A 15554-nucleotide genomic window follows, 5' to 3' on the forward strand; every position below is an offset into this window, starting at 1 on the left:
AGTTCATAACTTACAACTCAATATGTAGTATATTATCGATGTTATCATATATCTACTGTACACTTTACTCATTATTTAAAACTAACTTAACCAAAAAAGAAAAAACAAAAAAACAAAAAACAACACACAAACTTTGCCGAAAATAATGTTCATATTCGTAGATATGAATATTTAAAAAATTTTAAACGAACATTTGGCTTCATTTAGATGGTTCTCCGCTGAAGACCAACAAAGTTCTGATTTATTGCAATCTAGCAAACAACTTGACGCGATACCGAAAATTTTTTTATTTAAGGGCCATGTGTCACCAAATTCCAAGGTTTGAGACAATTATGAACTTCTACAGGGGACATTGCATAATTAGTTGGACGGGTGGAATTTGTATGGCGGAAATATTTTGATATATTATTTTTATTTTTAATTTATGTTTTAATGAAACTTGGAAATAGGGGATGATTTTGTTATTATTTTGAATGGAAAATACGCCAACTTTTAACTGAAGAATAATTGGTATCATTTATTTCGTAAGATGAGAGAGTGGTAAACCTGGCTCAAATTGTCGATGTCGGTTCTTTTGTTTATTGCCGATGAGTTCTTGAGGATCTCACACATTTCAATAAAGGAGCGTTTCTGATGGTTGTTTTGTTTCGCCAGTATTTTGGTATTTGTGAAATCAATGTGATGTTTAGTGGAAATGGCGTGTTGTGCAAGGGCACAAGAGGGTTTGGAAAGTCTTGTTTGGAGGTGAGATAAAGAATTGTGATGGTATTAACCAGTGACAAAGGCAATGCAACAGTACTAATGATGAGAGAGCAGTACTTAAACCTGAGCCAACAACTTCTAGATGATAATAAATATTATCAGCCACTTCTCCGCAATCCCACCTCAACTTACACAAATAAAATAAATAAATTCATCACTGAACTAAAAAATAAAAAAATCATCGATGATAAACTAGCCAAATCCCTCCATAACTATAATGGCAACGCCCCCAGGTTCTATTGTCGTCCTAAAATCCATAAGCCCCAACTGAGTATGCGTCCTATACTATCGTCAATAAACGCTCCTAACATTAATGTAGCCCAATTCCTAACGGACATTCTTTCACAAGCATACAACTATAAGAACGAGTTTAACATAGTAGACTCTTTCCAGTTCAGTGAATTTATCAATAATTATCAGTTACCAAGAGAATATGTCTTAGTAAGCTTCGACGTAGTATCACTGTTTTCTAACCTCCCACTCTCCAGCGTCGTCACGTCACTCCGGAACCATTGGAATGAAATCCAACCACACAGTCCAGTATCATGGGAAATATTCTCGGAATTATTAAAACTGACGTTTGACACCAATTATCTAATATTTAATGACAAATATTATCGCCAAATCTTTGGAACTCCCATGGGATCGTCCATTTCCCCCATTCTAGTTAATTTCGTACTAGATGACCTTATCAATGAGAGTATCAGTAAGTTAGATTTCCAGGTTCCCTTTGTAAAGCGTTATGTCGACGACTTGATCCTAGCAACACCACCTGATAAGATTTTAAGCACCTTATCAGTCTTCAATAGCGTTGATCCTCACCTGCAATTTACTTGGGAATTGGAGGTTGATAACAGCATACCGTTTTTGGATATACGAATCATACGCACACATAGTAACACATTGGGCACTACGTGGTACAGGAAAGACATGGCGAGCAACCGGTTCTTAAATTACCACTCTACACACCCAATAAGATACAAACATAACCTTGTACAAGCTCTTAGCTTTAGAGTACACACGTTGACCCATACGCGGTACATGAGGGAATCTTTGGATTTACTCAAATCCATTCTCATTGATAACTCTTACCCCATATCCATCATCAACAGATATCTTTTCTCTAAAAGCTATGGTCATTCTATTTCGGAAGCACATAACGGTGCAATACTAGCCTCCATATCCAATAGCATACAGACGAACATTTCCCCGTTAACCCCAAAACCAGCCACAAAATATGCTTCTCTTCCCTATTTCCCACAAATTACGAACAAGCTTACTAAACTATTCAAAAACTTACCCGTCAAAATATCCCTAAAAAATACTAAAACCATTGGAAAGTTATCCTGCAAGTCTAAAACTCCACTAAACTCGTTAGAGCACACTAATGTTGTCTATCAGATACCCTGTTCAGAATGTAACTCCTGCTACATTGGCCAGACTAGTCGATCTCTTCTAGGGCGTATAACTTCACACAAAAGTGACATCAGACTTTCCAAACCCTCTTGTGCCCTTGCACAACACGCCATTTCCACTAAACATCACATTGATTTCACAAATACCAAAATACTGGCGAAACAAAACAACCATCAGAAACGCTCCTTTATTGAAATGTGTGAGATCCTCAAGAACTCATCGGCAATAAACAAAAGAACCGACATCGACAATTTGAGCCAGGTTTACCACTCTCTCATCTTACGAAATAAATGATACCAATTATTCTTCAGTTAAAAGTTGGCGTATTTTCCATTCAAAATAATAACAAAATCATCCCCTATTTCCAAGTTTCATTAAAACATAAATTAAAAATAAAAATAATATATCAAAATATTTCCGCCATACAAATTCCACCCGTCCAACTAATTATGCAATGTCCCCTGTAGAAGTTCATAATTGTCTCAAACCTTGGAATTTGGTGACACATGGCCCTTAAATAAAAAAATTTTCGGTATCGCGTCAAGTTGTTTGCTAGATTGCAATAAATCAGAACTTTGTTGGTCTTCAGCGGAGAACCATCTAAATGAAGCCAAATGTTCGTTTAAAATTTTTTAAATATTCATATCTACGAATATGAACATTATTTTCGGCAAAGTTTGTGTGTTGTTTTTTGTGTTTTCTTTTTTGGTTAAGTTAGTTTTAAATAATGAGTAAAGTGTACAGTAGATATATGATAACATCGATAATATACTACATATTGAGTTGTAAGTTATGAACTATAAACATCTGTATTTCTTATAAACTCTATGTCATTTGTTATATTTTAGAGAACTGATGAAGCTTTAGAAATATAAAGCGAAACGTCTTCGATAAACTTATGAAGTAGTTGACTTCTTTTTTTATTTGCCAACCTGAATGACCGATTAAACCTCTGAATTCACTAGTTGAAAACTTTAGAAATATATATATATATATATATATATATATATATATATATATATATATATATATAGTTTGGCATGGAGATATATTCCAACCGCATGGCGAAGGGTGAAAGTCACATATATCCCCAAGGTTGGTAGGGTAATGGACCAGACCCCCAAGTCATACAGACCAATAAGTCAATCAGACTTGGCGCTGGATGATCTTAACAGACTGCTCTCAAAGTCGCTAGATGACAAGGAGATAGCGGTGACGACGTTTCTGGACGTGGAGGGAGCGTTTAATAACGTCTCCTTCGAGTCTGTAACGGACGCGCTTAAAAGAAGAGGAGTTCCTGCCTTCATATGCGAGTGGACAAAGGCGACCTTAACAAACAGGATCATTGTGTCCTCGTTAGGTGAAGCCACTATTGAAGCGAAGGCAGGAAGCGGCTGCCCACAAGGAGGAGTTTTATCCCCATTACTGTGGGCTACGCTTATGGACGACCTACTTAATACACTGTCCAGGGAGGGTTTTTACTGTCTGGGTTATGCGGACGATTTGGTAATTGTAGTCCGAGGACGCTTTACCAAAATAATTTCGGAGAGACTTCAAGTCGCTCCGAGGATGGTGGACAGCTGGTGTGAGGAAGAAGGCCTGAAGGTTAACCCTAAAAAAACATCTGTTGTTCCCTTCACCAGAAAAAGAGCACTGCAAGGCTTACAGCCACTAGTGCTCAAGGGAGTAGAAATCCCATTCACAAGTCAGGCCAAGTACTTAGGTGTAATATTCGACCAGAGGCTGACATGGAATGCACACATTCAGAAAGTCACACAGAAGGCCACTATGGCCCTGAACACATGTAGACGAATGTGTGGTAAGAATTGGGGGTTAAATCCTAAAATGAACCTCTGGTTATACACAAGGTTTATAAGGCCCATGATAACTTATGGTTCAGTGGCGTGGTGGAACAAAACGCAACAGTCCGGGGCGATTCGATTGCTCAGTAGCACACAAAGGCTTGCATGCTTGAGTGTTACAGGAGCCATGAGAACAGCCCCAACGGACGCGCTAGAAGTTCTGCTAAACCTACCACCTCTGCATATATACATACAGAGTGAAGCCAGATCAACAGTAGATCGGTTGATCCAAGGCCAAGCTCCAATAAGTATGATGCAGGGAGCTGATAACTTAAGGCTATACCAGGACATAAAGCAAGACCCCGTTCTAGGAATGCCTGTAGACCGAATGGTTACGAGGTATAGTTTTAACAAAAATTTTCAAATTACAATGCCAAAAAGAGAGGACTAACCGCTAACAGCAAACTCAATATGGTATGCGGACGGCTCCAAAACGGATACAGGTACGGGGGCTGGAATATATGGCATAAAACCAAAGACCGAAGTCCGGGTATGTCTAGGAACATACGCGACCGTATTTCAAGCCGAATTAGCTGCTATACACAGGTGCGCTATGGAACTAATCGGCCGAAATGTAGATAACGACTCCATCGTTATCTATTCCGATAGTCAAGCGGCTCTAAAGGCTCTCAGTTCGGTACAGGTCGATTCATGGCTGGTATGGAACTGTTTGGATGTCCTCTCTCAGGTGGGAAGTCAAAACAGGTTGACACTTGCCTGGGTGCCGGGACATAAGGGTCATCGTGGCAACGAGAAGGCCGATGAATTGGCCCGAGAAGGCGCATCTACGCCACTGGTTGGTCCGGAACCCTTCTTTGGAATCGCAAATACGATAAAAAGGGCAGCCATACACAAATGGATGCAACAGAAGTCTCTTGAGTGGTGGAACAACTCACCAGGACAGAGGCAGTCCAAACAGTTCATCAAAGGACATTCGGCTAAATTTACAGCAGACTTACTTTCGCACAGACGCAGGACTGTCAGAATGATAGTGGGTCTGCTCACTGGGCACTGTAGACTCAATAGACACTTGAGTCTCATAGGCCTGACAGAAGAGGACATCTGTCGTTTCTGTCTGGAAGAAGAGGAAACCGCTCTACACGTTCTGTGCCATTGCGAAGGTCTCGCACGAATGCGGTTTCTAGAACTCGGAGAGGAAAAACCGGAAGCACCAGGCTACATGAAAAGGCCACTATCAAGGCTGTTGAGTCTCATTAAGAGGACCAAGCTAGATGAAGTGCTTTAAAATAAGGGGGAAACACAATAGATCTGCAAAGGTCGCAGTGTATCAGGCTCTATGGGCCGCCCCATTTTCTACATTCTACATTCTATATATATATATATATATATATATATATATATATATATATATATATATATATATATATATATATATATATTGATATGATATAGGAGAAAGAAAGATATTGTTTAAAAAATTAATTTATAAGTTATATACTAGATAATTTTAGATATAACAAGTATTTGGTTATTTTAAGAAGTTATATACTAGAGAATTTAATAAAAATATATTTATGTGAGGGCATTTTTAATAAATTAGCATATAATAAGTGTAAAAAGTTGTATTTTAATGTTGTAAATATATTTAAGTGAGCCATGTGCATAGGCAACCAACTATACAGTCAATTGACAGACAGAAATTAATCATAATACGAATATAAAGTGGGGTTATAATAATAATGTTAGTTTAAAATGTTTAATTTATATATATTTAATGATTTAAATGTTTATTCTGATCTGAAAAGCCTAAATGTCAACAAAATTATTAATAGAAAAGAATGGAATTCTCTGGATCACCGGAGATGGCCATGTTTGCGAAATGGTTTGTTCCAGAAAATTCAGACATGTATTTAATAGAACAAATGGAACATGATTTATTGCCAGATGATTCTAGAGCAGAAAAAAAGATATAAATACCCGGTGATTTGGATTAGAAGGGATCAGTTATGAATTACAGTTACTGTGAGTCCAGTTTATTATGAAAGTTAGTAGACACATTTAGTTAGTGAAGTAAATTGTTCAGAATTTTCAAGAAGTCAGTCAGAAAAGTTTAGTAAGAAATATGAAAGTTAGTTGGAGTCAGTGAATCAGTTACAAATAGTCCAATTGTTTAATATAGTGAGTTAAATGAAGATTAAAAATTATGCATATATTTTAATGCACATTTATAATTATACACAAATAATTATTGAAGATTAAAAAGGTATATTGGAAGAAATTAAAATTATATTATGATTGGAGATTAGTATAAATCAACTTATAATAATTGGATATTGGTATATTGAAAAGAAGAATAAATATAAATGCTGTTTTGCTGGTTTGCTTGGTGGTGTATAAATGCTGGTGAAGAAAAATATATCTTAAATTGGTAGAAGCTGATAATTGGAAAAAGTAATTTCACAAAAACAAGGATAACCGAAGTACGAAGACATTCAGTGGTGATTAGAATATATATAGTGGAAAACAGTTCATTTAGGCATTCAGTGAAAGAAAGGTACAAAATTTTGTTAATATAATTTAGTTAGTGTCATAACAATTTCAATTTTGAAGATAGTTTGTTTAAATTTAACATTGTCTATAGAATTTAATTAGTTTTATAAGAATATCAATTTAAAGATAGTTTATTTTAAATTTACATCGGCTAGGTTAGATATATATGTGTGTTTCATAATAGTTATAATAAAGATAATTTAAAAAAGTACTTACAAACTAATTCTTTGAGAACCGCGATAAAAACCCTATATTATTAAAAATACTCATTGCTCATCATTCAAACAAACAATACATCATAACAATATATATATATATATATATATATATATATATATATATATATATATATATATATATATATATATATATATATAATATGCGAAATTACAACAAAACCGTTTCACATTTCATTATACAATCATTTTCAGATTAGTTTAGAGTCTAGGATATATATGTAGAGATGTACAATAATTATTGTATACAGGAAACGTAAGAAGTATCAATTACTGACTATCTAGAAAAACATACTACACCTGACTTTTTAGGTCTTATATCTAGGCCACACTCATCAAGATAGTTTTCAAAATATTTTATGTATTGTATCTTATTGTAAACTAGCTGATCCGTTGAACTTCGACGGCTTTAAAATTAAATAATGTATCAAAGTTCAATAAGTTCCTCTTTCGAGTGTATTAAGTAAAATACATCTCTGGATAATGAAATGAATCCGGTCGGGGTGTCAATAGCGACTTTACCATTTCCAATATCTAACTATTTTTGAAAACACAATTGCACTTTGATATTTTTCAAAAAACACACATGTTATTTGTCAATTGGAGCGTCTTTACATGCTGCCACAAATTGGATGATGTTAGGCAACAGTCTCATAATAGAATCAAGGCTCTACCTTTCTTTCTTTCTTTCTTTCTCCCCTTCCTTTTACCCTATCAGGGTGTCGGATTTGGTCTAGCTATTTTAATTTCCATTTACCCACCTCTTCCATTCTTTTCTGTTTCCTGCCATTATTTTCAATTCCTCGAGTGATTTTTGTTTGTTTTCCCGCCTCTACTACTTGCTGTATCCATTTTTTTCTTGGTCTGCCTCTTTTTCTTTTTCCGATGTTTTTTGCTTCATAAATTTTTCTTGTTATTCTATTGGATTGCATCCTCATTAGATGCCCATACCAGTTCATTTGTCTCTTTGCTATTTTGTTCATTATCGGTTCCTGGTTGGCCATTCTACTAATAGTCTCGTTGCTTAATCTATCCCATTTTGTCTTTCCAACTATCCTTCTTAGATGTCTCATCTCCATTGCGTTTATCCTGCTCTTATGTTTTTCCAGAATTGTCCAGTTTTCACTTGCATAGAGCACAGTCGGTATTACTATTGTGTTATATATTTTTATTCTTGTTTCTCGTGCAAGTTCTCTTTTTCCCATTAATGGGGCTAATGCATAATATAACTTGTTTGATTTCTTTGCTCTATTTGTTATTTCCCAGTCTATTTTTCCGTCATTAGTTATTATACTTCCCAGGTATTCGTAAGTTGTTACTATTTCCAATTCTGAGTTTTTACATTTTATCTTTATTGGATTATCTTCCTTATCTCCTTTGCCGCTGATTATCATTATCTTACTTTTTTCCTCGTTTATCTCCATTTTAAGTTCTTCTATTTGTTCTACCCATATATCCATTAATTTCTGCCTTTTATTCTCGGAATCTGCTATTAGTACTATGTCGTCTGCATACATTAAGGACTCTATTGTTACCGGTTGTAATCTGCGGTAACCTATTATTGTCTGTAGTTGATTAGTTCTGACTCTAGTGTTTCTTATCAATTCGTTCATTACTATTATGAATAGCAAAGGGCTGAGACTATCTCCTTGTTTAATACCTCTCTTCCAATTAAATGCTTCCGATCTTTCCCCTGTTATTTGTACCCTTCCTTTTACCTCTTTGTAAGTACTTTCTATAATTTTTATCAATGCATTAGGTACGTTTATTTTCCCCAAGCATTTTCCTATAATATGTCTTTGTATCGTGTCAAATGCTGCTCTTAGGTCTATGAATGCTAATACTAGTTTTTCCCCCGTATCTATACTTCTTTCTATTAGGTTTCTAATGATATATATGTTGTCATTTGTCTGTCTTCCCGGTCTAAATGCCGTTTGTTCTTCTCCCAATACCATTTCTACTTCTTGTCTCAGTCTCTTCTCTATTATTTTCGTATATATTTTAAAGCATACCGATGACAGACATATTGCTCTATAGTTGTCGCAGTTTACATGTTCTCCCTTTTTGTATATTGGCACGATGATATTGTTCTGTCAGTCTTTAGGGATTGTTTGTTTTTCCCTCGCCTCTTTATATATTTTCCATAGCCAGTTTATTTCTTCTTCTCCCATGTATTTTACCATTTTCGGTTCAATTTCATCATCTCCACCTGCCTTGCCTATTTTTAAATTTGATAATCCTTCTATTACTTCTTCTCTACTTATTTGCTCTAGCTCTGTGTTTTCTTCGCCTTCATTGATTATATTGTCTTCCTTTATCACTTCGGTAACAAATTTTTTCTCATAATATTCTTTCCATACCCTAGCTATTTGTTCTGGGCTTATTTGTATTTGGTTTGAATGCCTTCTGTGTCGTATTGTCGTCCAAAAGTTTCTATTATTTGTTATATATTCTTCCTGAAGTTCTTCTCCAAATTCTTTCCATGGTTTTGCTTTTGCTTGTGTGACTGTCTTTTTTGCCAATCGTCTCTGCCTATAGTAATTTTCTTTATCTTCTTCTAATCCCGTTTCGATGTATTTTTTCCATGCTATTTTCTTCTTTTTTATTTCTGTCTTCACTTCTTTATTCCACCATCTTGTCCTTTTCAACTGTTTATTATATTTTTTGATTCCACACACTTCAGTTGCTGTTGTCTTTAATACTTCGCTGTATGTATTCCATCTTTCTTCCATTGTCCATGTTTCTTTTTGGCACTCTATTTGTCTCAGTCTTTTGTTAGTTTCCTCCGTGTAAAATTCTCGCACATTTTTTATCTTTATTTTGTTTACATTTACTTTCTTGTACTCTTTTCTTTCCACTTCCTCCATTTTTTCATCCTCTAGTTTTGCAGTGACCATCCTGTGTTGTGTAGACAGTTCGGGTTCCTTTTCCGTTAAGATGTTTTTTATATTTTGTTCTAGGTTTCTCGTATAGACTATATAGTCGATTAAGCTTTTCGCATTTCTCTCTTCAGCCACAAATGTATATTTGTCGTTAATGGTTTGTTCACTGAATATGTTTCCTATTATCAGGTCATTGGTTTGGCAGAATTCCAGCATTTTAATTCCATTTCTATTTAATGTTTCTTCCCCATATTGTCCAATGATCCTAATCCCCTGTTAATATCCTTACCTACTCTTGAATTCCAATCGCCTAAGATTATTATTTTTTCTCTTGTCTCTCTTAATTTGTCTAAGGAGTCAAGGCTCTACCAAAAATGTTTTTGATTGTCAAGAATATTTGTCAAAGTTCTGTAAAGTCCCTGTAATCTATGGTGGGCCAATGCACATTCATTCCAAACGATTAATTTGCATACCTGTAAAATCTTCGCCATTGCTTTATTTTTGGCGATGTTGTAATCTGATGTTTCATTAATTTGTATATTTAATGGTAATTTTAAGGCAAAATGTGCAATTCATCTGCCTGCTAATAAAGTTGCACATATTCCAGATAAAGCCAACGCTAGTGCTACTGCGATCTATCTCTTTCTGTCTATTCCGGAGCATCAAGAAGATTATATCAGATCTAATGTTCACAGCTTCTATCAAAGTATCGTACGCAATGCATTGCTGTTGATTCTATTGTAGAAAATTTATATGAACTATTTGGACAAATGCTTCAGTGTTGAACTGTTGTTCTCTTTTTAACTGTTGTTTTTTTTTTTCATAACGTCACAAAAAAAATGAATTACATTTATTTACTGTTAAAAAATTAATAGTGCGTCATAAATTTTCTTTGTAAAATGTATTAAGCTACATAAAAAAACTATGTCTTGATACTGAACTAAAATAAAAAAAAAACAAAATAAAAGACAGACCAAACAATTTAATTTAGCATACTGCGGATCGTCAAATTTAAGATTTGATTTTATTCTATTTTATTTTATTGTATTCTAGTTTATTCCATTTTATTCTATTTTATTTTATTTTAGTTTTATTTAATTTTATTTTGTTTTACTCTATTTTATTCTGTTTTATTTTATTTTATATTTTATTTTGTTTCAATTTTATTTTGTTTTGGGATGCCGTTTGTGTATCGTAAATGAAGAGATTCTCCTTCTTCTTCTTATAGTGCCGTGCACCTATAGTGCGTTGGCGAATTATCTTAAGGCCAGACGTCTGTCTTTTGCGGCATACAAAAGATCGCCAGTGTTATTTATGCCTGTCCAGTTCTTTATGTTCCGTAGCAACGACATTTGTTTGCGACCTATTCGTCTCTTGCCTTCAATCTTTTTTGCCGTCTCTTTTTTCCTCTCAGAATATGGCTGAGGTATCCAATTTTTCGTACCTTGATCAAATCGAGTAGTTCTCTCTCAGTATTTGCCTTTCTTAACACTTTCTCTTTTCTCACCCTATCTGTCCATGGTATGCGGAACATTCTTCGCAACGTCCACATTTCGAAGGCCTCCAACTTATTAATGGAAAGTACTCTTAACGTCCATGTTTCCATGCCGTATAACAATATGGACCATACATAGTATTTAACCATCCTGTAGCGGAGAGAGATTCTCCAAACCGCCTCATTGATATATCTTCCCATCTGATATGTTAAAACTTCATCGTCATTATTTGGAGCCGGAATACCAAATACAGCCAGCTAGTCTTTATGGCAATCTATAAATACTGACATTTATTCTGTTAATTATAGGTTGCTTTTTTAATCATAGTATGGCGCCATCTATTAGTTATATTGTGATTTAAAATGACAGAAAATTATCTTCTACACGAACGTTCTCCTTATAATAACAAACAACAAAAAAGGAATTATTTAATTTGGTGCGGACATTCTGAAGTTATGCGCTTACAAACATTTCGGAGATTTTTATTTCTATAGATAAGTATTGACTCTATTTAATGCTCACAAAATATTTATTTTGGTGGCATCAATACATTGCTATAATACATTGCTAGACCTATATTAACTATCATTGAACCAATTACTGTATTGTTGGAATGAACATAAACCAGTATATTCGGACCAGATTATACAGAGTAACAAGGACAAAAACTCATTTATTCGTAAGTCGAGTTTAACAAGTTTGTCGAATAAAATGTGCAAGATGATGCGTAATGAAAATTATTTTTAGGATAAATAAGCTTTGAAATTGTTAGGTGTGAAATGCAGTCCATAGTTCCTTTTCCTCTACAAAATCCAAGTTGAGACCGTGGATAAATGTTATTGTTACTAGTACCATTCTAATCGTTTTTCCATTATCTTTTCGAAAGTTTTTAATATACAAGACATAGTGGGGTTGGTTTTAGAATAGTTGGATCAATTGCTGTTGGAATGGATATTACCAAACATTGTTTAATAGAATCACAGTTGTCACCTTTGGGCAAAACATTATTGAAAATTTCACAGAATTGTAGGGCTTTCATAAGTAGGATATTTAGCATTACACAATTAATATTAATTATCCCTAGGGAATACTTTATCAGAATTGATATTAGTGATTAGTTCATTAATTTAAATGGGAGATAATAGAAAATATTGGTTCCCCCAAACCCTACCGAGGTCCTACTAGCTCGTTTTAGAATTCAGTTGTGACTTTTCTCTCCTCTCGTTATTTTGAAGAGAGCAACTCCTTTATAAATTTATAGACCCGTGTTCACCACCACTCATCCCTCATCATTTTCTCCACCATTTCTATCACGGAATCAAACATTCTGCACTTATACCCTCTTTTAAACTTCTCTTCATCATCCGCCGAACGTTTGCACTCGCATCATGTGTGTCCGAAAGGCCACAGTAGATACTGATTGGATTGTGCCCTTGTAAACCTGAAAAGGTAGCTACGGAAGCTGCCAGCGCCTGTTAGAATTTGAGCCAGGTAATAATCCACCTGCCTATGCCCATAGTGCACCCAGCTTCGAAGGTTAGGTATTAGTGACTTCGTCCACTCGGCCACATCACGTGTTGCCTACCACTCTTCCCTCCACTGTTGGTTGAAACTAATCTCTCGACAGCCTTATCTCACTCACCTCTCGATATCCAATGTTTTGCCTCATAGACTATGAATCTTACGCTCATTCATAATCATCTACCGTTATATTAGAAGAGAGATAGCAGCACATAAGGTGCAATTCCTCCATCCGGGCGATTTTATATTCTTCCTTTGCCTTTATTTCATATACTATACTCGCAGCTTCCTGTTGCAGATTCGTACATCGACCCATCCAGTCGCATCCACAAACCAGCCTCTCCTTTTAACCGCTGTTGGGTTTGGCTCCTCCGTAACAAGTATGTCTATGTTCTTTTCCGCTGCAGCAGCCTCGGCCAGATGATGTGGCAGTTTAGCCGTTTACACAATCTTAAAGGATCTAGAAGGTCGACAACTGTTTTGTCTTTTCGTGCAGACAACATAAACATGTCTGTCACTATAAAACAATATGTCGATTAAGTTCAGAAAACCAGCTTCATAATTAAACATCAAAACCGTCATTTTTAGGTTATAAAACATAAAAGTATTCGATTTATATGATAAAAGGTCTAATTCTTAAACGATCTTGTTTTAATTACATTTTCTTTGTAATTAATATTTATTATTTTTGTTGCAGCAATGACAACATACCATCTAGTGATACATTAAGTGAAAATAAAAAGAAAAAAGAAAGAAGAAAAGACAAAGATTCTTTTATAGAAACCAGCGATGAAGACGTTAATACTATGCAAGGTAAGATTTTTAGTTCTATAATCTCAAAATACTTAAGTTCATATCATAACGTTCATATATGCTATTAAAAATTTAAGAAATGTGAAAGCGTGATATATTTTTTAAGTTTTAAAATGTTTTATTCTTACCGCAACGGACAATTTAATATTTCAATTTTGTGAAATAAAACTACACAATGAATCACAAAATTCTAAGGAAAACAAAGAAAACAGTGGCTTAATATCGAATACAAAGAAGATACCAGAAGAAAAGTCCTAAAAAAACGCTGTAAACTGAAGGCTAGTGTAGTACAATTTGCATGTCATTCTGCTTTAGTCGTTCAGGTAATAAACAAAGCACATTTTAGATTAAAAACCTTATTATCTATTGAGGAAAAAGTATTTATATTCAAAAGCTATTATGTATTCCGTTTTTTCGATGGACGAGGTATTCGGTCGTTTTGCATTTTCTGTTAACTGAAAAAACGATAACTAACACAATAAGTCGAAAAATTTGATTGTATTATTCCTTACTCTAAATGTTGTTTAGATGATAGGTGTTGCTTAAGCAAGTGCTGTGCGTGAGGAACATTTAAAAAGGAATATTGCTAGGGTTTCACGGGGGACAGCCTATTGTCAGGTCCCGCAGCTATTTTCGCTCTCCCGTCCCGCTTCTCGCCACGTGTCCCGCGGGACGACCCGCTATCCCGCAAAAGTAACTTCAATTATATTTTCTAAACAAGCAAATATATTTTTATAATAATGGTATAAAGGCAAATTTAATATTATTTTTTTTCTGAGCATATTTTCTTTTTTAAAAAATGTCGTAACAGACATAAAAGTTATGACTAATTTAATAGGCGAGCGGTTTACCCTGTGATGGGTAGCTCTTTCGGGGCGACAGACTCAGTAAAACACAGGTTCGAAATAAAAATAAATCTATTAAGTATATATATACAATAAATAAAAAACTAAAAAAAAGGAATTCTACGTTGTATACTTATAAAACAAAAATAAAATGAATTCTACGTTTCCGTCTGGGTCCCGCGATGAATGAACTTCCCGGCAAACGTCTATAAAAGAAAAGAAATTAATTAGTACTACTAATATACTCGCTTTCGCTTCAATTCAGCGAAAGCTCCGAATATGCTCGCAAACAAAAATATTTAGCTGTGCAGACCCACGGCAATGTTCAATACACAATGCCGACGGGTTCCGCTTGGCTAAGGACAGAGTATGATCCTCAATACGGAAATCTCTGTCCCGGTTGGTTCTGTGCAGATCCACGGTAATGCTCAATACGCGATACCGATGGGTTCCGCTTGGTTAGGGACAGAGTATGATCCTCAATACGGAACTATCTCTGTCCAGAATGGCTAGCTGGTTCACTACACCGGCGAGTCAGGGAGCCTAGAGCGCTAGCTACAAGACTGTCTAATTCCGCTATTCACACGCCTTAAATAGCCGTTCTGATTCCCACTACGCCGTCACGTTGTAGAAGTGGATGCGCAAATATTGACACTCCCACGGTTCGAACTGTTAAACGATCAGAACATCGTTACACCCCCTTCTCTTTAAAAAAAAAAAGTAACATACCTTTTTTTTGTGTATATGGTGTCTACAGCCTTTTGATGTCATCTATCCCTCTCGGTATCTTTATCACAATCTTCCTACCCACGGTTTTAAATCTTTTACATGCGCCGTCATCTGCTTGCGGCTACTACTATCGGCCAATTTCAGTTTTACTATTACTGGTGATATCACTGACGTTACTATGTATGGTCCTGAGTACTTCGGCGCTAGTTTGCTGGTGAAAGCTGCACTAGCTGATGATAGATGGTGTTCCTTTTTCATGACTCGATCTCCTGGATGTGGCTGCCAGTCTCTTCGTCTTAGATCGTAATGTTTCTTTTGGTCCTCGAAAGCGTGTTCCATGTGCAGTTTCGCTAGTTCTCTTAACGCTTCTAACTTGTTTAAGTTTTCTGCATACCCCTGTATATCTTGTCCATTTGTTGCCTCTGTTATGTCTAATTCCCTTCCGAAATTAAGAAGCGCTGGTGAAAATCCTGTTGAATCG

At 35.3% G+C, this 15554-nt stretch overlaps 1 protein-coding gene across 1 annotated transcript in view; it reads left to right on the forward strand.

Moving 5' to 3' along the window:
• Nucleotides 1-15554, forward strand: part of Smr (nuclear receptor corepressor smrter) — a 690586-nt gene that overhangs the window by 407772 nt on the left and 267260 nt on the right. The window contains exon 8 of the mRNA XM_072537629.1: nt 13384-13499. Within this exon, the coding sequence (XP_072393730.1) occupies nt 13384-13499 (116 nt within the window). The remainder of the gene's footprint in view (nt 1-13383; nt 13500-15554) is intronic.

This window comes from Diabrotica undecimpunctata, chromosome 7 (genome assembly GCF_040954645.1).
Source record: "Diabrotica undecimpunctata isolate CICGRU chromosome 7, icDiaUnde3, whole genome shotgun sequence".
In the NCBI taxonomy this organism is placed as follows: domain Eukaryota; kingdom Metazoa; phylum Arthropoda; class Insecta; order Coleoptera; family Chrysomelidae; genus Diabrotica; species Diabrotica undecimpunctata.